This window comes from Sinohyriopsis cumingii, chromosome 10 (genome assembly GCF_028554795.1).
Source record: "Sinohyriopsis cumingii isolate HCF-2022 chromosome 10, ASM2855479v2, whole genome shotgun sequence".
In the NCBI taxonomy this organism is placed as follows: Eukaryota; Metazoa; Mollusca; class Bivalvia; order Unionida; family Unionidae; genus Sinohyriopsis; species Sinohyriopsis cumingii.
In genome coordinates, this window is record NC_142970.1 from 117,700,191 (window position 1) to 117,725,452 (window position 25,262).

Below are 25,262 nucleotides of genomic sequence, written 5' to 3' on the forward strand. Positions count from 1 at the left end.
AGCGTGGGTATCTCGTATTAAAGCACAAATTAAATTATTTATATTAATTATTGATTGATTGATTGTCTTACTATGGATCTTAGTCAATAGAAAGAAATGTCATGACCGCAAAAATTGCATTAGAAATATAAATTAGCGAAACCTTTATCAAAACTTGTCCACATTTACTTTGTTTAAATCGAAACTTCCTGTCCTAATTCAAGCACAATTTATGACAGTACATCCAGCGTCATTCTAATTAAAAGAATGATTATTTTAAATAGAAACATAATTAAAGTGATTTTATTAAAGAAGGACATATTTTCTTTGTATTAAAAATATATATTAGTAGTTGCCTTTACATTCTTTAAATTAACGATATAAAGTTATATATATATATATATATATATATATATATATATATATATATATATATATATATATATATATATATATATATATATATATATATATATATATATATAGTACCTGAGAGTATTCTGACGATGTGAAATCTGCATTCTGGACTTAGATGAAATAGCTTTTCCCATGCTGAAATAAAACCAAGCAATGTGTGTGTTATGGCTTTGATATACAAATAGACCATTGCTATGCTAATACTATTGGTATATAATATTATGATATGCCCAGACGTGGAAATATGCATATAATTGTGGTTCTTGCAGTAGACTTGATACATCTATATTCTTTTGATTAGATATGACTTTCTATGTAGTATTAAACAATGAAATAAGAAAATAGCGCGACAAAGTAATCATAATCGTTTTTATCGAAATGAAAGAAACATATTACTCCCGTTAGCCTCTCTCTCTCTCTCTGTTTCTGTCTCTTTCTCTCTCTCTCTCTCTCTCTCTCTCTCTTTCTCTCTCTCTCTCTCTCTCTCTCTCTCTCTCTCTCTCTCTCTCTCTCTCTCTCTCTCTCTGTTTCTCTCTCCATGCCAGTAGCCACACCTACACGGAAATCTTTTGGAGTTAGAGTGAAAATACTTTGACCTGGATTAAAACTTTGAAGTTGAAATTGCACCAAGTTGACTGCAAGAACCTGATTCGTTATAGAGATAATTGCAATTTTTCTACAGCATACTAAATATATCAATAACATACGGAGAGCAGATATACATAATCTAATCATTTTAATTAATAAGCATGTTACACAATTGTATTAAAATTCGTTCAGTATGCGCTAATTTGCTTATACGGCATAGGCTTTTTGAAATGACAGGGAATATTTTAACGCCCATTTGGGAATAATGAAGTCTATTTTCGGTTAGAACGAATTCGTTTGTTTAAAGGTGGAATGGAATTAGGTTTCTAAGTGTGGTCGGTTGTATAATTGGGTCTAAATATGAATACGATAAAAATGGCAATGTTCAGTCTTATTTCTATAGTATCAGATAACTCAAACTTACACTGCATATTCACCAGTCACACACATACATTTCGAAAGCTTTTTACTCTGTATAAACGCTTGTAGTAAGTACACTGATTATCACTCACATTAATTCATTTTAATCTTAGAAACGTATTCAAATTGATATGCTTTTAAATTTGGCACTGTTTTCCACATTGCATGCGTACATTCATATAAAGCACAAGTGTACATAAAGACCAAAACTAGCTAATTCAATATTCCTACTGACCGCAGTGATAATATTTCGCAAAATTAATCTCCTTTGGTCATTTGACAGGCCGAATATAATATGCATGATCTATACATTAGTACACGTTTAAAAAGATAACAATGGTTGGCTGCTTGGTTCATTTTTGAGACAAATTACCACTTACTTTTCCACATTTAAAATCGGTCCAAGAAACGTCTCGTTTAGCACATGGATGCATCCGTCCATTAACAGCGATAAAGAGAGAATGGCTTCAGTTCAAGCTTACTATTTTTCTATTTTACTGTAACTACGTTCAGCATATCAACGGTCATCGTTCTCTAAAAGACGATATTTAATAATCCAAACATTTGAAGGTTGGTTAGGTGCCTTGTAAATTAATGAGTTGTATGTAAAGTCAAGGGATAATATTTTTCAATCTCATTTCATATAGTCATTGATATTTTCTACACAAAAATGCAACGCGTTTAGGTCCTCATATGTCTTGCACACATATTTGAAAATTATATTTCGATCAAATTGAATATCTTCAAAAATAATATTTCAATTTACAAGAGGTGCGCCTTTGCGTATGCTAAAGACCATTGATTGTTCCTAAAGGTCGGTCGCTTATATGATGTCTATTTGCTCCAGATATTTGTGGCAACTAGCTTAAGAAAACTATAAAACCGAAATCGCATAGATTACTTCACGACCAGTAATTGTATATTACTCTCCAAACAATGACGGAGACGAAACTACGACTGATGACATTCGTAGTAAGCTTTATCTATTTTTTTGTTGCATGTCCTATAGGTGAGAATTATCTAAAATGTTTTTGTATAACTCTGGCCAAATGCAAAAATTAAACTAACAAAATCTCCGAATTATATCATGCCTGCCGCTAAAAATTGTTAAAGCCAATAAGAAATATAAATATTCTCAATTGACGTGAGCATGTTCGAATTTATCATGAAAGCAATATTAAACCAGACAACACACACGTCACTATTTATTGATTGCACAATTTGAGATCTGTATGCTTAACAACACAAATAGTGATTACATTGAACTGGTTCCTGAGTAATATTTGTTTTAAAATTCTTTGCTCACAAACTAAACACTGTACGTTAAATTCGCCTACTGCCATGGTTATATGGCTTCTCGGGTGTTTTGTGGTGACTGATAATATCAGTTCTAAGCTATACGTACCTGTTACTGCCGGTAGGCATGATCGCATTTGAGTCAGTTGTAATAGGTCTGAAAAAAGAAATGTTGCAAGGATGAAAACACATAGGTACATTTATTTGGTTTGTTTAGGATCCATGTCTTTCAAAATCTCATTCGTTCAATTGCTATCTGAAATATGTAGCTTTATCAAAAGGTTTAAACAATTTGACCAGACCCAACGAATAAAGGAATGTTTTCCATTTGTTCAATTTTCAAGCATTTGCGATTTAAAAAATTCAACATGTCAAATTTTGTAAAATTATTTACCTCGGTAGTTTGAATTATTTTATTTCCTAAATCGCCGAGATACGAATCTTTCGCAGTTCTTCAATGAGCATCAAATCCAGTGAAAACAAAACCGCGCAGACATTTAAAATGATGCAGTGCGTCATAACATGAAACCTTGTGTTTTAAAAAGGACCTTAAATGTTTTACTTGGCTGGCTGCATTAGTAAGTTATGTTGAATCAAACGCATAATTTGTTACATATTGGATTTTGTCTATTTGTTTTTCCTTATAACTCACGTGCATTTTTCAGTTGGAAATCATTGTCTTCATTTCTGAGAGATTTTTTTCAACAACAATGGTTGATTGATTGATTCAATTTTAACGGCTCATCAGCACTGCTAGGCTATTTAGCGCCAAACAAAATGTTATATGTATAATCTTTTGAAAATTATAAAACGTCTCATATCGACCAGTGAGATCAAAACCAAATAGTTGAAATTAAAACGATAACATGGTAACGGTGAAAAAAGCTTCCCGATCAACGGGGGATGTAAATGGTGTATGTTAATGAAGAGTGATGAAAAGGTATTAAAATGGAAGGGTATATATATGGCGTAAAACTGCACTAGGGGATAGCATAAAAGTTAGAGATTAGAATAAATGTTCACTTTCAGGAACGCTATAATACAAGTGATGTTTATTGTATGAAAAAGTTCCTTCATGTCATGCATATTATAATACTGATAGCGCGTAGGTTGCAAGTCAAAACACTATATCATTAAGCGCTTAACAGTAAATGGTTCATTGCAAGAAACGCACTCTGGTGGGTTATATAAGTATGTCCAATTCGAATTTTGCAATTACTACCTCCTCTCTAAGGATGATTCTGTAGAAATGAGTCCATTCTTCTAGAGTTGGCTTGATTGCATTAAGTTTGTTATTCACTGCATTATTCCATGATGTCTGCCATTTCTGACGCAAGGACTTTCTGATACTAGATTTAAAACCAGTATACGTTATTTTAAAATCAGATGATTCTTGAGTAAGGGCCATTTTAGCAGCGCGATCCGCATTGTCGTTACCTTCGATACCGATATGGCTGGGTAACCAACAGTATATTATATTGTGGGAGACACTCAGCTCGGTATTTTTGATGATTAAGTTTTTTAATAATGGATTCTCCAATTTTCTGTTGTGTAAGGACTAAAGTACTGATAAAGCACTTACCATTTGGTAAGCGAACTTGCATTGTGTGATGTCCACAAACGAAGGCTGCAGCAACCTTTTCCTCATCCTTTGATCCATCTGTGTAAATTTTTATGTAGTTTTAAAATTCGGTGAATAGGTCATGGTAAGAACCGTGGAATATGGAAGAGTTTGTCTCGAATTTTTTTCCATCGTGTAGCGTAAACAGCATCCCCGGCCGCCCAAGCAGCCAGGGCGGCGCCTCGGAGACGGACGCCCTCCGAACCATAAAAAGATGTATCCCTGCACCGTCAAGGCTGGACGACACTCTAATGCCAAAGGGGGTGTGGCGTTTTTTTTTTTTCGTACAAGGCTCCTCATTTGGGTTGAAAAACAGGGTTCAGAGGGGTTGATTTTAATTTGAGAGAATACTGTGCAAAAAGCATACCTCTACGATGTGATAATGGTGGTTCGCTCGCTTCAGCTAGAAGGCTTTCACACGGGGATGTCTTAAATGCTCCCAGAGCGAGTCTTATTCCCTGATGATGAATTGGATCAAGCATTTTCTGATATGACTTTCTAGCTAAACCATACACAACGTAACCATTGTTCAGTTTGGAGCGAATAAACGTTCTATATAAATTGAGCATGACTTTTCTGTCAGCACCCCAGTCAGTTTGCGCTACTACTTTAAGTAGATGTAGAGATTTTAAGCATTTATCTTTCTCGTTGTTTAGGTGTTGAATAAAATACAGTTTTCTGTCGAAGATAATACCTAAAATATTTGTTTCCTCAAGAACTGGAATAGGTGTTCCGTCCAGCGTGAGTTTAGGTTCATCGTGATGTCTTCGTAACTGACAGAAATGCGTACATACCGTTTTTGATTTCGAAAATTTGAATCCATTAGTATTGGCCCAATCTTTAATCTTGTTTATATTTTGCTGTAGTTGTCGTTCAATTGTATGAATGTGCTTTGATCGATAACATATTAGAAAATCATCGACATATAACGAGCAGTCCCTACCAGGAGCTAAACATTTGGTAATGCTATTAATTTTGATATTCAAAGGTGTCACAGATACAATACTGCCCTGGGGCACACCCAACTCTTGCTCGTGGAGATCTGAAAGGGTAGAACCCTTTCGTATCTTGAATTCTCAGTCTGATAGAAATTTTGATATGAAAGAGGGCAGACGGCCTTTTAGACCCAGACCGTGCAGGTCATTTGGTATCCCGTACTTCCATGTCGTGTCATAGGCCTTTTCTAAATCAAAGAAAACCGAAAATAAGCGTTCCTTCTTGATAAGTGCATATCGAATAAATGATTCTAGACTAACAAATTGTCATTGGTGCTCCGGCCATATCGAAAGCCACTGTGGAAAGGAGATAATAAATTGTTGGTTTCCAGGTACCATACAAGCCGATAATTGATAATTCGTACCATCGTTTTGCACACACAATTTGTGAGTGCAATAGGTCGGTAGTTAGCATGATCTGCGCTATCTTTACCTGGTTTGGGAAGTAGTATAACTGTTGCTTCTTTCCAAATCTTAGGTACATTACCAGTAATCCATAAATCATTGAATAGTTTCAAAAGAGATGTTAATGATATTTCTGGAAGGTGTTTCAAAAACTGGTATTGTATTTCGTCAGGCCCAGCGGATGTATCATGGGCCTTGTTTAAAGCCTTCATAAGCTTCAATAGGTGGTTAAAGGTGTCTGAGGTGTTGGATGTGAATTTTAAACGCGACGTTTGTTTTTGAGTTTTGAATCTTGGGAAGGCTTCTGACTAATTAGATGATGATGAATAGTTAGAGAATATTTGCTATACCTCGGTTTGAACTAAAAACGTGTTATTGTTAAGCTGCAGATGTCGGAGAGAACTGTGTTTTTCTTTTCCGTTTATTTTACGAATAGTGTCCAAAACCTTCTTAATAGAGGAACGAGAGTTTAAAAAAGAAATATATTTCTTCCATGATGCTCTATTACTTTCTTTTATTGTGCGGCGAGCTTTGGCCCCGCTACTACTATATGAACTTAAGTTTTCGGGCGTCGGGCGATTGTTAAATGTTTTCAAAGCTTCTCGCCGTTGTCTAATGGCTTCCTTACATTCCTTAGTGACGCCAGGTTTTAGGGTGTTTTTACAGTTCGGGGAGGACTGAAAAATGGATTTCTCTGGAATCTTGGTTAAAAGTAAAATGCTGAATAGGATTATTAGCATTGAAAACTGTATTCAGCCTAGTTTTACAGAGTGTTTCAAACTTAGCCCAGTAGGCCTTCTTTAAACTCCATTGTGGAATTGCGTCATCAGTTGTAGAGTTAATTTTTACAAGGGAGATTGGGAAGTGATCACTGTTGTGAAGGTGATCAGCGACCTTGCGTTCATAGTCCAAACACAGCGAAGGAGAACAAACTCTCAGATCAACGCACCAGTATGTACTCGTTCCTGGGTGTAAATATGTTGGTGATTTGGTGTTACATAGACACAGATCGTGTCTAGAAATAAAGTCTTCAACTTTGTGACCTCTGTTACTTATATGATTTGATCCCTATAAAATGTTATGGGCATTCAAATCCCCGAGTAAAACAAATGGCACGGGACGCTGGTGAACAAGATTGTCTAATGCATTTGGTACTAGGTTAATGTTTGGTGGTAAGTAACTATAGCAAAATGTAATCACTGATGTAGAGTGATGCTTACAGCAATGGCTTTTTACATTTCATTTGTGGTTGAAGGATGACGCTATGAGGGGCTCTGTTGTTTACAATAACAGAAACTCCTCCTGAGTCCGTGTCAACATTTTGGGAGTAGGTGTTAAATAGGGAGTAGTTTTTAACTGTGATGTGATCTGTATCTTTGAAGAAAGTTTCCTGAAGGCATAGTACAGCAGGATTATGTTCTTTTGAAAGCAGAAGAATATCATGGCACTTGGCTTTAGATCCTCTACAGTTCCATTGTATGATGGTATTCTTCATTATATGTTTAGTTTGAAGATTGTGGAGCTAGGTTAGACCTTTCGCGGAGGCAATTTGTGTGGTTATTTTTCTGATGGAAGTACGGAGTGAATCATTTGTTTGTAGGTCTGGACCTAAATTGAGCGCATGGAGCAATGTCTTCTGCATCCATGTTCTCAATGTCTTCAAACCTGTGATAGAGTTTGATGGGGTCTTCTTACTCCTGTTGTTGCCTGTTTCCATGAGATTTGTTTTTATTCTTTGGTGATTTCGGTGGTTGGTTATCATTGAAACTAGTTTGAGTAGATGCCGTGTTTTTCTGTGCTTGACGATGGGGGTGTTAGAACTTTATATTGAGTCGGGTAGATCTGTCTTTGTTTGAGTGTCCTTCGTTGTTTTAGGATTGTTCTTCACTATATTGGAGAAGGATGGACCAGGATGGGCTCTTTTGGACTGTAGAAGGTTTCGGGCCTCTGGATAGGATATGTTAGATGTATATTTTACCCTATGTATTTCCTTCTTCTGTTTCCAAGTATCACAATCCGTGGAACTGGCGAGATGCTCCTTTCCAAAGTTGACACAATGCGGAGTTGCTCTTCAATCAGATTCCTGATGAGAATGGTTTTCGCAGCGGCCACATATTTGGCTTTTTGAGTAGCGGTCTTCGTGATGGTCATATGTGTGACACTTATAGCAGCGAAGGAGGTTTGGAATGTATATCTCAACATTCACTTGCAAGAAGCCAACTTTGACTACTATGGATACTGTTAGATTGTTGAATGTGAGTACAGTGGTGTTGGTGTCCTGCAGGTTGTTATTAATTTTAATACGTATTCTACGTACTGCAGTGACACCTGCGTTTTTCATCCCTTCAATGATATCTGTGTCGCTGAATCCAGCCAAGTCGCGACAACGAATCACGCCTTATGATGCATTGAGTGTGGTGTGCGAGAATAAGGTCACCCGAATATCGAATAACGTTTTCATTTTCTTGATATTTTCCGTCCGACCTCGTCGCTCACACTCAACAAGAAAGCAACCAGATTTCATTTTAGTGACGCTTTTTGGTGTGCCAATCGATCCTGTGATTGTTTTCTTGATCAAAATCGGAGAATGTGAGGCAAACGGTTTTGTGGCATCTTTAGACTGTCTGACCATGAAGCGTGGAAATGACTCCACAATACATGGTTCATCATCCGATTCAGATCCAGTTTTGGTACGCTTATTTTTGTTTTTATTTTTGAATTTCCACGTTGGTGCATTGACAATTCAGCACGCGTGCTCCCGCCCACCATGGAAACCAACAAGGGGACACTTTTCAAGTGCCATGGATACACAGATGCCATTACTCAGTTGATACAATTACCTATGTTTGACGCGTGAAATCACCACCTTCTAGGGTCGGTAAAATTACCTCCTCTTTGACCCGTTACGCCACCGCCTTCTAAGACTTGGGAAATGGAAAGCTAAAGGAATAGACTATAGGGGCAACGGCTGAATCAAGAGAGATACAAGGAGAAAGACAAAGAAGTTGAGGGAGTAAATAAAGACTTCCTGGAGCTCGGCTTGACCAGCCGATTTGTCGAGACCGGGCCCATCACGACCACCCGTCTAGAAGAAGTAGAGGCCAAAGTAGTGTATTGCATCGGAAAGCCTCTGCTAAACTACCAGGATCATTTCCTTCCCCGACACGGGACGCACGCTACGTCAAGCAGGTTGCCTCTACTTAATCACCTCTTACGACACGTAGTGAGGCACGTAGGACCAATTCTACAATCCCGGACCTTCATGGGGGTCAACAACCATCAAATGTGCGAAATAGTTGAATTACTGCGTGATATGATTATACAAATATGAACAAGAAAGATTGAGCGTCTTCAGCGAAATTCGTGAGCATCGCTGTTTGAATGTGAAATTAGGAGGGTTTTATTTGAACTAATGTCTTACGTTTCCAAATTTGAAAATCAATTGTCCCTGTAAATGTGTATTGTACCCATTAACAAATAATATTGTTTAATGTATGACCCTCACAAGACCTACCGCATGTATTACTGGTTCCTGATTTGCATACCCATAGTGACGATTCTCTAGAACAAAAATCAAGAACAAAACGAGGTAATAACAGTAGGAAATGCTCTTCATACTAGTTTAAATTTTTACACAGTTTTATTGGTAGATCCTCGGTTTCTCCGTCTCTTTTCCTTTGGAAACTGAGAGAAAGAAAACGATGGTTCCAATTCTGACTTTCTGGTAGAATGTGTGAAGCAGCGGGGGGGGGGGGGGGGGCGAATCGGACATTTTGTCCAAACGTCATTTGGCTTAATTAATACCTTCTGCACTCAGCGGATCCAGTGTCGTCAGCGCCTGGTAAAAAAAAAACGACGTCGTCGTCGTTGTCATCGTCGAGGGGCCAAATCGACAATTGTCCGGACGTCATTTGGTTTAATTAATACCTTCTGCGCGCCGATCCCCAGCGTCGTCAGCGTCCGGTAAGCACAGCGACGACCGCGTCGATGTCATCGCCCCCCCTGCTGCTATGATTTAACCGAATATTTGGTCAAGTCCGATACGATATCGTGTCCGAGGATCATGTAAATTTATCGTTACAAATCCATGTGGGGTCGACTGAGCATGACTAAAAAAGTTTCGAAAAACATTAAAGTCCATGTCACCGCCGCACCATGTCTGCCAAGTATTTCGTAGCGTGTGTGTATCAACGCCGTTGAATACAGCAAGAATATTACAGTTGTCTCTGATTACTTTTGGAATCTGAGTATACCGTTGAGTGACATATATCACGTCAGTGTTTTTATGCCTGCCTCTGGAAAATATCCTAGCTGGGTTTTTTTGATTGTCTAACATAACATCATCGTACACGACTAGATTGTTAACGTCGCCATCAATATCATCGATACCTGTTGCATCATTGATATCTGTAATAAACTCGATGACATTTTTTTTAGCGATCGCTGATGCATTCTCGTTGAAATCTTTCAACACCTCGTAGCATCGTTGATCATCTACGCTAGGAGCAACCAAATACAACTTATCCCACTTCATCCATCTCATTATTAAATTAAGTAACAATTGCGTCTTGCCGGATCCAGATGGTCCGATGATAATCATCCGGATCGAGTTTGGTAGCGCTGCAACATGCTTAACTGGTTCTCTTGTTTTAGTCGCTGAAAAGTCAATTATATTCATGTCTCTATACATAAATTATGGATCTATATTGTGTAAAGTGTAGAGTGCGTACTGGCACAAATGATATGACAACCGTTACAACAAGAAATAACAGATCGGCGCTTACTGGCAAGTGTGCACAATGCGGTACAAAGAAATTTAGATTTATTTCTATTAAACCCGGGGATGTTTTAAAAAAAAGCGAGGAGGTGACATCGCAGCCGGGTTATCAAAACTCCCCGGAACCCCGTGGGCAAAGTATCCAGGAGAAAAGCACCTCCCAGGATATAGCTACTGTGGCCCCGGAACACGATTAGATATCAGACTCGATGATCAAAATCAGCCCAAACCCGGTGAGTACCCAATAAACGCTATCGATAAGGCGTGTCATGCTCATGATGTTGCTTACAAAAGTAGCGATCTGCAACAGCGTCATATCGCGGACGTAAAATTAATTCACGCGCTAAATGCTATTCCTGATAAATCCTTCAAGGAAAAATTGGCCTCATGGTTGGTAAAATCGGCTATGAAAGGTAAATTAATGATTGGAAGCGGAGCTTCTCGCGCTGGTAATTGAAAACGCTAGCGTTTATAATAACAACATGGAATCCATCTATTATTCTCCGAGGGGATACTGGAAAGGGAAGGCCGCAATTGGTAAGCTTGCAAGCGCTGCAAAAGTAACGAGGGCCACTGCGGCTAATTGGTTATCCAAACAGGCTATATGGCAAATCTATCTACCACCGCCTAAACAAATCAACTTCTCGCGCTTTGATGTCAGCGTACCTAATGAAGTTCATCAGGCTGATATACTATTTCTGCCGCATGACAACGGTTACAAATACGCGCTAACCGTAGTTGATGTTGCGAGTCGATACAAACAAGCGGAGCCGTTGAAAACAAAGTCAGCAACTGAAGTAGCCGCTGCGTTTGAAAGAATTTATCGAAGAGGTCCTCTGCGCTGGCCAAATCTATTACAAGTTGATCCTGGTAGTGAATTTCGCGGCGCTGTTTTATCAACGCTGAAACATCATAGCGTCGCGGTACGACGAGGTCATACTGCGCTACATCGTGATCAGACAATTGTTGAACGATTCAATCGGACTCTTGCTGAACGGTTATTTGGATATCAATACGCGAAGGAATTCATCCAAGAAAAACGATCTCGTGAATGGGTGAAAAGGTTGCCAGGCGTAATTGCAGCGTTAAATAACGAGATTACCCGAGCAATCAACATGAAGCCCAGCGACGCGATTAAATACGAGTATATACCCGGAAGATCAAAAATAGATAGCGTTTCCAAGCCGATTCTCGGCGATGTCACCGTGAGATATCTGTATGAACCAGGAGAGCTTGAAGGCGGTAAAAAAAGAGCTACTGATCCTATCTGGAGTGTTACCACGCATAACATATCAACGACAACACGATCAACTAATAGACCACCGATCTATGGACTGGATTCAACTGCTCCTCAGCGCGGATTTACACGCGAGCAACTACAAGTGATACCTGACGATACTCAATTACCCCCGCGTGGTCTTAACTAGCGCCGTTGCGTCTATTGCACTCAAGACAGGTCAACCTCACATTGTTTTTGACATGACCGAGACTGTTATCGATTCTGTCCACGGTAAATTGGCGAGCGTCTTTATCCGAATAACGCCAGCGCATTACACAATTACAACTCGCGCAGTGATTATTCTGTTGTTGTCGTAACTCAATTATTAATTCGGCATCAATATCAAAACGCCGCTGTTTTTTTATCCTGTTGATGGTAACCCGAGAGTTTTCTATCAATGATGCTTGCATCGATGATGTCGTTGTCGTTGGTGACTTCGTCAGTGACTCCGTCAATAACAATTCTTCGAAGCTGATTTATCCTCCGTACTCTGGACACTGCAAGATAGACTAGATTTGAGCATTCGATGCGATTATCAACTATCCAAACAATTGTATCCGTGATAGTCAGTCCCTGCGAGGAATGTATTGTCGTTGCGTATCCTAGCGTCCACGGGGATTTATCAGCACGTAGCGCGTCCTCGACGACGCTGATATCAACGAGCACAATATCATTCAGCACGAGAATTTGTTTTTTTGTCCCTGACGCTGTCGGGGCCGGGATTTCAACTTCAATGTTCTGCCGCCGTGTATCCGCGGGTCTATAACATAACGGCACTGGACGCGTTGGAAACTTTTCCTTATGCAACGCAAACAACTTCCGCTGAAGTGTGTCTCTGACTATCTTTCTACTCGCTACAAACAAATCGTTTGGTCTCCATGTTTCCCAGAATTCATTTAACGGCGTTTTCGGAATTACCTCGCGGATTATTTCACACTGAACTCTGTCCGGCTGTAATCTGATTAATTTTTTAACCTCGCGCAGTTGTTCATCAAGTGCCCGGTAATCAGTATCGGTTTCTTCATAATAGTCCACAAAACCCTTTAACCAATCATGTGGGCCCTCGCCGACAAATGGTGGTGGTTGACCATGGTCGCCACACATGATCACCGCTGTATTCGCGAGCAGCAACCAATCAAGAAACATTTGTAAAACATCTAACGAAACAGTACATATCTCATCCCAGATGATAACCTCAGGAATAAATTTTTCCCCCATTCGATCAGGAGTCCACTCACCGCCGCTGTATCGAAAAAAGCTGTGATAAGTAACGGCGTCAACATTTCGTTGTTTTATTTCTCGCGCTAGTCTATGGGTCGGTGTAAGCACGATTATACTTGCCCGCGTTCGAAATAATTCAATTGCCCGAGTCGTCTTTCCTGACCCGCCACAGCCGCCTAAATAAACTGTTTTATGTCTACAAATTGGATCAGAACACGGTGGTGCAATAGACCATTCTGATAAATTATCACCGCGTAGGTAATTGTTTTCAACGGTGACATCTGCTGACGGGGAATAATCGCGTCGTATTTCATTTTTAATTCTCCATGTACCCCAACTCTCGTCCGGACTAGTAAACCCGGCTACGTTTTCCTTGTACTTTACGTCAACATAAAACGAATCAACGGCTACTCTAACCGCGGTGTCGGGAAATTTATTTATCATCGAGAATAAATTTATGCAAGCATAACCCAGCATAGACGCCCTCAAATGCGGGTATGCCGGGCTGTCTCCATCGCTGTAGGTAACAACTGTATCCAACCTTGTTCCATTGGACAAGAAAGCTGTTTCGCAGTTCACGTATCTATTTTTCGCCACTGCGTCCTTGATTACGAAATCATATTCTGCGTCATCTATAATTAGCCGTGAGCAATATCGTTTGTAGTCGCAGTTTTTTCCACCTTGTGTAAACTTACCGATTATTCTTCTACCGAGATCTTTTGCCTCGCGGTTTCGTTGGTTGAATATCCTCCTGGACCATTCGATGATATATTCCTCGTCGGCATCGATGTGTTTTCTGGACTCGTCAATTATGCTATCTAGACGCTCCGGTTCTGGTAACCAGACTTCAGTCTGCGCTCGGTATGATATAATCGCGTCACTGACAATCAACGATACAAGCATGCTATAATCAATCATATACCGTAGCAGCGCTATTGGCAACCACTTTTTTTCAGCCATGTGCCTACCGATCCAAATATAGCAACAGCGATGAAGTCCTGCCGCAAACTCAAATGATACTACGCGAGCGAATCCGGTTAAATCAAAATCATGCAGTGGTCCATTAATAGCAACACGAGTCATTTCATGTCTGGGGTGTCCAAATCGTTTGAAATACTCAGCGGCGGATCCATACCCGAGAAAACTCGCTGGATAACAGGCAACCATATCAACGGAAATCATAGCGTCGCGGCTGTATTCAGTGTTCCATAGTCCACCGTGATAATATTCCAAACAACTGGATTGTACATCCGGTAGAAATTCCTTGCGCGTTGGGCTCCACGCATTTTTCCTTGCTGCGACATGAGCCGCAACCGATGGAATCGTAAAACAATTTGTTAGCAGTTGTTCATCATGCTCTTCAAATTCCATGGCGGTTTTTTTCATCTTATTGTGAAACGCTTCAGTGCGATATAATTCACCGTTTGGTCTTACAAACTGATCAAAGGTATACGCATCGTTTTCAGCGCTGCGAAGTAACCACACTGATACAGGGTCGTTTTTACACAAACAAGCAATAGCATCAAATAGTTTCCTCTCCGCGAGAAAACCATCTTGTATAAATTCCCCCGGGATATACTTTACTGTTCTATCCCGTGGAAACACTGTGATCGCGGGCGTCCACGCGTGTTCGTTATGATTAATAATTTTGATTGGGGCTCCCTTTGATTTATACTTTGATTCGTGTAATACTTCACCGGTTATCGTTGTAACGGTTATTGGAAATCTCAGCGATGTTTCTAATCTCGCTATGTCGCTGATGGTTGCTCCTCGCTCGCGCACTGTCTCCTCCCACCGGTTGATTTTGCTACGTCGTAAATCAGTCAATTTGTTTCCTCGACATGCATTTGTAAAATGCTCTATTATTCGTTCTGCTACACAATTTATCCCCGTTGACTGTTTCATCGGCGCTAGTTTTCCGATATCAGGTTTCTTATTTAACGGGTATATTCCATAAACAACTGCTGTTTCAGGATACGCTCGTTCATAGTATGGTTTGTCAATTCCGGTTAACAGCCCCGGCTTGGAGTCGCGGCTAACAATGACTGTTTTCTTGTCGCAGAGAACCGGTTCAAATTTATCACGTATGATCCAATTACCTGATTCCACCCGGACAATAAATTTTACTCTGAAGAAATACTTTTTACCGTCAAGTTGTGATATTATCGTTGCTGCGCGTTTGTCGTTCATGGTAGCATCAACAACGCCATCAATTCGAAATGTTGACCAACTATGAGATGCACCATCACGCTTGAATTCATTAATACAATCACGTATTTTATTTAACAGGGTTCTATCGTTTATTAACGCTTTTGGTGCGCCCTTGAGGGCTCTATCGAGATTAAACTTAATATTTTTCCAGGGCTTAATTGCTGATAATCTCTCGAACTCCTCCTCCATATAATTAAAACAAGTATTTAAATGAAAGAATTATCATATAATGAATCACTGCAAATGGTTGATGATTGGGTCGGTAACCCCGTGCAATAAATCATGTAGAGGTGAATTCTGTGGGTATCATTTACAAAGCGTTCGCAACGGGTCCCTTGGCCCTCTTCCGTGCTTGGTTTGCCGCGTTGGTGTAAGAGGAAAATCGCAGTTGTGTATCAGCTGCGGTGGAAAACGATACAGAGAGTTAAAACGTTATTACGATAAACGAATTATAAACGCCATCATTGACCCCAACAACGACAGGATTATAAAAAACCCTCAAGACTATATTGAAAGGTTTATAATTAAAGCAAATAATGAATTAGACAAATAGTATTATTATACAAATGAATCAGGACTTTAGACCTCACCCCGTGCTTGTTAATTACGAGGCATCTCGCGACGGTGTTGTTAGAAATTGTAGACTGAAGAAGCCGGTTGGATGGAAAAACAATCACGGGTATTTAATGTTTACTGCTGGAGGGAAAAAATATCTCTGTCACAGAATCATCTATGAATGTTTCCACGGATTGATCAAAGATAGTCTCGTTATTGATCACATTGATTCTAATTATCAAAATAACAGACTGTGTAATCTGCAAGCTATCTCTCAGAGTGAAAATATTAAAAAAGGCCAGACTGGTAAGTACTTAAAAGCAGCAAGGGGCGTCAAATCATTTGATACATCAACGCACGAGGAAAAAATATTTCAGTCAATGAATGAGGCAGGAAAATATTTTGACATTTGTAGCGCCTCAGTACGATTTGTTGCAGAACGAGTATATCAAACAGCTTTCTCAAGTAAAAACGGACATAGAATTCGATTTTCATATCTGAAGGGGGATAACTCGTGAGGGTATGACGAAGTCGCCATGATAGAGTTATGCTGTCACGTGATTGCAAATAGTCGTCTGTTTCAATGTAAATGAGTTACCTATGCGCGTTCACCTGGAACGCACTACGTGCTTATATTTTTTAAAAACTCGTTATTTGTTAGGTGCGTCCGTAGTCCGATGCAAACATGTTTGACCATGAAACTCGAGTCAACAATTTACGGGTTCGCGCCTCGCAGCGGGCAATTGCCTGGCGGGAAACGGTTAGATGTTTTTTTTCTATATAATTGGGGGGGGGGATAAAGCCCCCTTCGTTGAAGTTCAAAACGAACCAAAACGCAACCCATAAAAATCAATCATAGTGTGCGCGGTTGGTTTTTTCCAACTACGCAACCATGATTGATTTTTATGGGTTGCGTTTTGGTTCGGTTGAGTGCAAACCACGCCCCCGTCATTGTTTGTACTGTCCATAATTAAGTATATGTATGCCTGTAATCTGCCACAACACTCGAGTGGAGATTTACGGCATTGTACTGTCCATAATTAAGTATATGTATACCTGTAATCTGCCACAACACTCGAGTGGAGATTTACGGCATTGTACTGTCCATACAAAAAACGGGGTCAAAAATGACCCCCAATAATTTTATTAAAATTTTTGATATTAGAAATAAGATGTTTATAAGAATATGGATCCCCAAGACGTCAATAATATATTAACTGAGATTTCAAAATTAAAAAATCAAGGAATTGTATTATCTGATAGGCTCAACAGCGAGGAAATATTATCCGATTGTGAGGTTATAAACGAGCAATCGAAGCGGGGGCGTTTTACGCTATCCCGCGAGTATTCTTTTATAAAACGATTACAACATACAATTAATGAGAACCTGTATGGCAATGACGTAAGCGTATTCATTGGGTTATTCACTGCCGTTGAAACAATACGAAAAAAACTCGGGCAGCTTTATGAAAAACGCCGCGAGATCTCTAGTAAGATTAAAAACATTAGGAGGATTATAGACGAAACCCCTGTGGGGAGCCTCAGCTTGAAGTTACCTGTGCCCACGTCGCGTGACGAAGTCGGCAATACCAATGTAACATTATATACATGTGATGTGAAAAAGTAATGGTTTATTTTTTTTTCGATAAAGTCGTACTATAACGTTTTTAATTACCTATCCATATACACACAATGACACAACTTTTGCTTTGATATATTTCTGCCACCATGGAAAGACTCGGCGGAAAATTAGAAAATTTTATTTGAAATTGCGGATCAATTTACAATAATGGTAGGTGAATCACTTACTACTCGGCTAGCCAGAGAGCGGCTAGCAGCGCTTAGAAAGTTTATACCGTTACGAGACAGAGTGAGAGAGAAACTTCAAACGCGACAACAAATGCAAACTGATTTTGCTGTTGGAAGTGAACAGTTATTTGCCCCGGTAACTAAAGCGACTAAGGATGTTACAGCGGCAACAGAACGAGCAATATATGGAGATATTCCTAAGGAGGGCGAACGGAAAGAGGCGCCTCTTCTTCCTGTACTTGAAAAGATAGCAGCAGAGACAGAACAAACACAGCAACAGATAAAACAACTTTCCAGTGATATAAAAACCCAACGAGAGTATGAACGATTAGCTGATATTGATGATTCTGAACAGGGTGATGTTGGTGAACTTCAAAAAATTTCCACTCAAAGAGGGGTTCCCTTTATAGATAAACTCACTGAAGAGGCTATAACACAAATAAAACGACCTCAATTACTGAAATCCGACGATTATAGGATTTTTGGTAATTTTGCCGCTCAAAGCTATTATTCAAGAAATGACTTTTTAAAAGACGAGTATAAAAACAGTAATATAAAACGAGATGACTGGGTTAATTGGTTGTATAAAACGAATAAAGGGGTTGATCGCTTGCATACAAAAGACTTGGGATATAAAGAATTTAGAAAAGGAATTGATGATTATGATATACAACAACAACAACAAGAAATACTACAACAGCAAAAAGGAAAAGTCCGAGAAAAACGTCAAAAAAAAGCTGGTTCTAAAAAAACAAGCGGAGAGGGGTATCCAAGTGGTAGTGGTCTAGTTGAAAACGCTAGTGTTACCTGTCCTGGTAGTGTTCTCAGTGATATATCACGGCTGGAAGTACTAATCGGAGGAAAACGAGCCGGAAATAACTCTCCGGAAATAATCAATGAGGCCGCTGATATTTGCAAGCGTTTATTTGCGGGCGGTATTATGGACATTAATGCATATCGAACGCTCATAGACGAGTTAGTGGATGATTAATTGGAAAACTGGTGTTTTTAATAAGGATGATCATACACTACAACCATGATAAACCAGTACTCGTCTACGTGGTAAACTCGCGATTGCCTGTTTACCGCGCGTACTATGGAGATGGTCTCGGTAGCACCATTGCGGGGTTATTTACAAGAATGGCTCCAAAAGTAGCGCCGTTAGCCAAACAATTAGGAATGAAGGCTATTGATGTTATTCGTGATAAGGGTATTAGTGCCATTGGAGATGTTGCCGGAAAGGCGCTTTCAGCCGCGAGGGATAAACTAATGTCATTGGTGAGAAAAAGAAAACAGAAACCACCGGTGATGCCATCAACGACAGTGATGCCTGCAAATGTCAGTAAAGTAATAAATAACGCCGTGGAAGAAAAACTAGAGTCGTTGGCGGCTCAGTCATCCACCAACGCGCCCATGAACGCAATAGCGGGGGAGTGGTCTTAAACAGAATTCAAAGAATTTACGACGAAAAAATCGCAATTGAAAACATCAACATGATAAATAATAAAATGTTTGCGCGAACCGCTGATCCCGCGTTTGATATAGATGCCCCAGTGCGCAGGGATGATTCTGTCCGCGATTATCAATATTATTCTTATTATGCAGCGCAACCTGGAAAGAGATACCGCAGTTGCTAATCAAGCTGAAGCAGCCAATCCAGACCGCAGGGCAAGACCGGGCGCTGAGTTCAATATTATGAAAAGTATTAACGATAATTACAATATGGGATTCGCAGCACGAATATTGATGCTAAAAAGACCACGCCGACAGTTTTCATGCGCGATTCCACTCCATCACATATTTGGATTCTGCAGAAATGTTAGAAAAGTTATCTATGGGGCTAAGCATACAATCGCGCTGACGCGAAGGGGCGATGATAACAATGCAATATGGCGTGCTGCTGGCGTCGCTGCCGGTAAAGTCATTTTAACTAAAATGGCATTGTGGATGCCGGTGCTGACTCCATCAGTTACCACGGAAGCACGATTGTTATCATTTATGGAACAGGGAGGGAAATCGTTGTTGAGTTGGCTAGCGGTAACAACTGATGCTAAAGAGGATAACGTCGCCGATACGTTTACATGGCACTTGGCGTCAAAACAGGGTGTTTCGGCCCCGCGTCATATTTTTATAGCGCTACAGAATAGGGAACGATTGGGCAGTCAAGAACGCAGCCATATGATATTTGATCAATTAGGAGTCAGGGATGTTTCGCTGAGAATAAACGGACAACAGGAACCATCCGAGGATATACAGCTTAATTACGGCGACAACCATATCGCACGTGTGTATCATCGATTGCTGTCATATATGGGCCGTGATCAAAACGTCGACACTGGTTTGCAAATATCACAATTTGATTTTAAAAACCTGTATCCAATTTATTATTTTTCATTGGAACATCTTGATTTAACGAGACAATCCGTCGTTGATATACACTTTAGAGCTCGTATAGCCCCGGGTGGTGTTAATTATAGAGCGGTTGCTGTCATTCTCAGCGATAAATCAATGCTGCTAGAAGGCGTTGGTGGACGAATGAGAATCGTTGATGCGCCAGTGGAAAACATGTAATTGAAAGCACAAACACGTTTACAATAAAATGTCGTATAGTGTCGTCAGTGTAGAGTTGACTGATGGTCAAGTCAAGAAATTACGATCAAAGTCGGCTAAGCAATGCGGGACCACAATAACGCTGTAACCGTCGCAGATGGCGGGTGGTAATCATAAGATATCGTTGACGGCGCGTCAAATAAAACATTTCAATGATGCGATGAAGAATAAAAAGGGTGTTCAAATAGATTTTTCAGCCGCAGCGATCAAAGACATGGAAAAGACCGGTGGGATATTTCCGTTGTTAGCCGCGATTCCGGCATTGATTGCCGCGGCCGCACCAGCAGTGGCTAAGGCGGCGGCGTTAGGAGCCGTTGGTACCGCGGCGGGAATGGCACTGAAAAAGGCAACCGGGAAAGGCTACAAAAAAAACGACCCGTGGCCGGAAAGGGTCTAAGACTACCGGGAACTCCGTATTCATGGTACTCGGGAAAGGGTCTAAGACTACCGGGAACCGTTTATTAACGCAAGAGTCTATGACCCCCATGTCTAATTTTGATTTAATAGACGCCGCAAACGCGCTAGCGATAAAAAACTTCAGAGGTGTTTTTATGAGGGATCAATTACCGGCGGCACCAAGGAATATTGAAACCGGCATAATTAACCTCGATGGGTCCTCCGGAGCGGGAACTCATTGGGTTGCGTACGCGATTGATCCGCGTGCGATCGTCTATTTTGATTCATACGGGTTAGCCCCGCCGAACGAGTTCATGCGGTATATCCGGGCGTGTTCGGCCCGGGTTTTTTATTCCACGCTGCCAACACAGCGATTAAGTGACCCACCGATATGTGGCCGTGAGGTATTGAACGTACTCGCGGCGATTTCATCATCGCGAAAACCACCTCATGTGGTTGTAAACGAATACACTAGTGGGGTCGTAGAGGCCCGGCGGGTTAATTAGAAACGCCGTTTTTTTTTACAATAACGACGATTGATCTCTGGGGACGACCGGTTTCGGCGCCGAAAGAGTCCACAAAAACGCTCGCCACCGATGACATAAAAAAACTAATCGAGGATGAAATCGCTGATACGTTGAATCTAACAAGTGTTGACCCAGGTGAAATAGTCGTATTTCAAGACCGCCAGGGTAAATTGAAATCCAGTAATGTGTCGCTGGGTGACGTTTTAATACGACAGCGTGACGCCGCCGAGGACACTATCGCGTTGTATACCGGCGACGGACGACTCAAACCGGGTGAACATCGGCGGTAAGATTAGCCCAGAACGGTTTTATAAGGTTGGATGAATCAGTGACCGAACTTGACGCGCGGGTGAAAAAATCTGCCACCGAGGTGAAAAAATCTATCACCGATATACAACTCACTACCGCTAGTTTTTTCGGGACCCCGACGGTAACCGAACCGAATCTTGCAACAATAAAAAATACTATTTTGGAGTTTACAACGCTGTCGGGCCAATTTTACACGTTACGAAAAAATTTTAACAGGGTTGATAGCGCCGTTGATAAATTCCTTGGTAAAAAAAATGTCAAACCGGATGAGATTACAATAACTATAAATGATATCACTGCGTATGGACAGGAAATAAAAACAATCAAACTTGATGTTGAAACGAACAGAAATGGTGTAGACGTGCATGAACGGGAAATAGAAATAATCGGCGCTAATGTTGCAACGATCATAAATAATGTAGACTCGCATGGACGGAAAATAGAAACAATTAAAACTGATGTTACAACGATCATAAATAATGTAGACGCGCATACACAGGACATAATGACAATCAGAGCTGATATTGAAGCGAACAAAAGGGGTGTAGACGCGCATACACAGGAAATAGGAACAATCAAAACTGATGTTGAAGCGAACAAAGGGAATATAGACGCGTATTGGCGGGGAATAGGAATAATCAAAACTGATGTTGCAGCGAACAAAAAAGGTATAGACGTGCATACATATGAAATAGGAACAATCAAACTTGATGTTGCAGCGAACAAAAAAAGTATAACCGAGAATACACGGGAAATAGAAACAATCAAAACTAATGTTGCAGCGAACAAGAATAATATAGACGCGAATTGGCGGAGAATAGAAATAATCGGAACTGATGTTGAAGCGATTAAAGACGGACTACCGAGAGTAGCAGAGCAATTCGAAAAAATAAAAATCCCTCTTGAGAACACCATCAACACAGTATACACAATTCGGCATGGATCATTCGATTGGACTCCTACACAGAATACAGTAAATATCACCGCAACTGTTAAGGGCATTTATCGATTGACACTGGTTTCAATGATGCAGTTTAATATATTATCGTCGAGTTCATCCGGGTTTAACAATACAATATCAACAATTATAGACAGGAACGCAACTGAACAGTTTACAATTTATGCCGTTGATGGAAATCTAGCCGGGGCAAACATCACATGGTATGTGGAATTTGTAGCGAATCTAAGTAATTAAAAACACTAGCTCTTTTAAAATAAAAATGACCACCAGGGTAATTGAATCAGAGGTATCACCGACGTCACATCAATATCGATTCGATACCGCAAAAGAGTTCTCCGCGAACTTGAAAACGCTTTCCGAACAATACCGTGCAAAAATAAAAAAATACCGCCGAAAAATAACCGCCATCGACGCGGTCGTGTACTCGGTGTCGGGTATAGTAGCCGGTACCGGTGTTATTTTATCCACGGTGACCACGATAGCCCCGATCGCTGTTCCAATCGCTATCTCCGCGATGACAACAATTGCTGAAGTCGCCAACGCAATCACTAAAAAGATATCATCGTGTTTTCAGAAAAAACTCGACGAGTATACAGTAAAACATCAAATAGTATCCGACGTGTACTCGAAATTATCCGGGTTGATCTCGTTATCGATTGATAATTTGTTCATATCCGATGTTGAATTCTCCACGATGGTCTAGTTGTATAGCTCCGCGATGTCAAAAATCGAGGATTTTTAACTGGAAGCCGGAACCACCTGGTTGTTGAAATTAGACACTAAAAACAACGAATAATAATAATGTCGCTGAACCCCGAAGGGTTTCAGTTGCTTCAACGGATCGCGGAGAACACCACTCCGGTACAAACAAGTATGATATCGATAACGTCAACGAAACCCGAATTCAGTGTGAACTTCCCATCGCCGGTTCCAGTGAAGGAAATAGCGCTGGCAAAATTGCGAATATATCGCAGTTGGCCTAATATTCGAGCGGACGCATTTAACGGACAACAACCTAATAACTCGCTGGTTTTTGCATGGACAAATAAACCCGATGGGACCCCAGACTGGGAGGAGGTTACAATACCAACTGGGTCATACCAAATAGAACAAATCAATAAAGAATTTCAACGCAGGATAAAATCGATCACAGGAAAAGAATCAAAAATCGCTATTACGGTTCATGAACCGACGTTATCGTCGACGATTGAAATAAGCACACCGGGGTATATGGTTGATATTTACAACAGTTCAATAAGAACCATACTAGGATGGCCTGAGAATCCACCTCATGAAATCCCGGCGGACACGCAGTCGTATCATGAGATTAATCCCAGTTATCGAGATAAATTATCTGTTATGAAAAACGCGGTATTACCCAGTATATTTGCATTTCAAGACAGGAATAACATGCAATGGTATTTTCAGTATGGGGAAACTCCTGAATTGCGCACCACATTCGCAATTAGTTTAAGGAATATCACTGATATGTTTGCCGAGATTAATCATTATTACCAATTACAACTAGAACAGCTACGGGAGACAAAAGCACAAAAACACGTTGAGGTGTTAAATCAACTTATATCAGACATGGAATATATCAATGAACGAATCGTTAAAGTAATATCCGATAGCAGAACTAATAATAAACAACGATTCCTAACCGAGTATAATATCGCAGAAGCCGATTTACCCGATTTCAAGTTTTCAGGATACAACGCGCCAGAACTAAGAAAGTCTCTTAATGATTTTCCCAGTTCATCAACTCATATCCTCAGATACGATAACGGAGATGATGGTAGGCATATTGCCCCGTACAACGTAAATATCGCATCGGTGATAGCAATTAATCTAGTGTGTGATGCTATCGAAGGGATTTACCAGGTAGATACCAAGCAATCAAATCAGGCTCAACAGGGGTATATCCTTTATTCATTTTCACCAACAGCCCCTCCGGGATTTTTAATCGTTGAGAGTCCAATTAATCCGGTCTATATGCGATGCCATGATCGGTTTTTAACGAGAATTAATTTTAGAATTACCGATCAGTCAAATAACCTAATTGACCTACAAGAGGAGGAGTTGGTGATCACTCTGTTTGTAAGATCATAGCAGCAGGGGGGGCGATGACATCGACGCGGTCGTCGCTGTGCTTACCGGACGCTGACGACGCTGGGGATCGGCGCGCAGAAGGTATTAATTAAACCAAATGACTTCCGGACAATTGTCGATTTGGCCCCTCGACGATGACAACGACGACGACGTCGTTTTTTTTTTACCAGGCGCTGACGACACCGGATCCGCTGAGTGCAGAAGGTATTAATTAAACCAAATGACGTTTGGACAAAATGTCCGATTCGCCCCCCCTGCTGCTTGTGAACGTAAACAATCCTTCATCTGTACTTGCAATAGCAATGTAACTTGTTCCTTAATTGCAAGTAGGCTGGTGCAAATGTGATGGCAAATATGAATCTCGTCTGAGTCAACGGATGAAATGCTTTCGGGAACTTTGTACAGTCTAACGCTTTTTTATGCAAATTGTATGTTTATGTAATATGGATGGAATAATGCTGCAGAAGAAATGAAAATCTACTCTGTATGTTAGTGTTCTGCAAAAAGCACGTATTTTTTAATTTGAAAATGTTGTCAATATTCAAACTTTAGATATAAAATATTTACCTTGGAAATTGTGATCCCTGATGCATGCGTCTAAGTGAAGGTTAGGAATGTGATCATGCTCATGTGCCCCTCGTCTGTTGTATCTTCCTATATATATATATATATATATATATATATATATATATATATATATATATATATATATATATATATGTATATTCATTCAACGTTTGACACATTTGTATCGTGAGGCAGATACAAAGATAC

General features: G+C 40.3%; 1 protein-coding gene across 1 annotated transcript in view; it reads right to left on the reverse strand.

Moving 5' to 3' along the window:
• Positions 1-25,262, reverse strand: part of LOC149791088 (uncharacterized) — a 65,097-nt gene that overhangs the window by 30,582 nt on the left and 9,253 nt on the right. The window contains exons 3-5 of the mRNA XM_089971466.1: positions 25,056-25,142; positions 2,810-2,857; positions 469-531 (exon numbers count right to left, since the gene is read on the reverse strand). Of these exons, the coding sequence (XP_089827592.1) occupies positions 469-531; positions 2,810-2,857; positions 25,056-25,142 (198 nt within the window). The remainder of the gene's footprint in view (positions 1-468; positions 532-2,809; positions 2,858-25,055; positions 25,143-25,262) is intronic.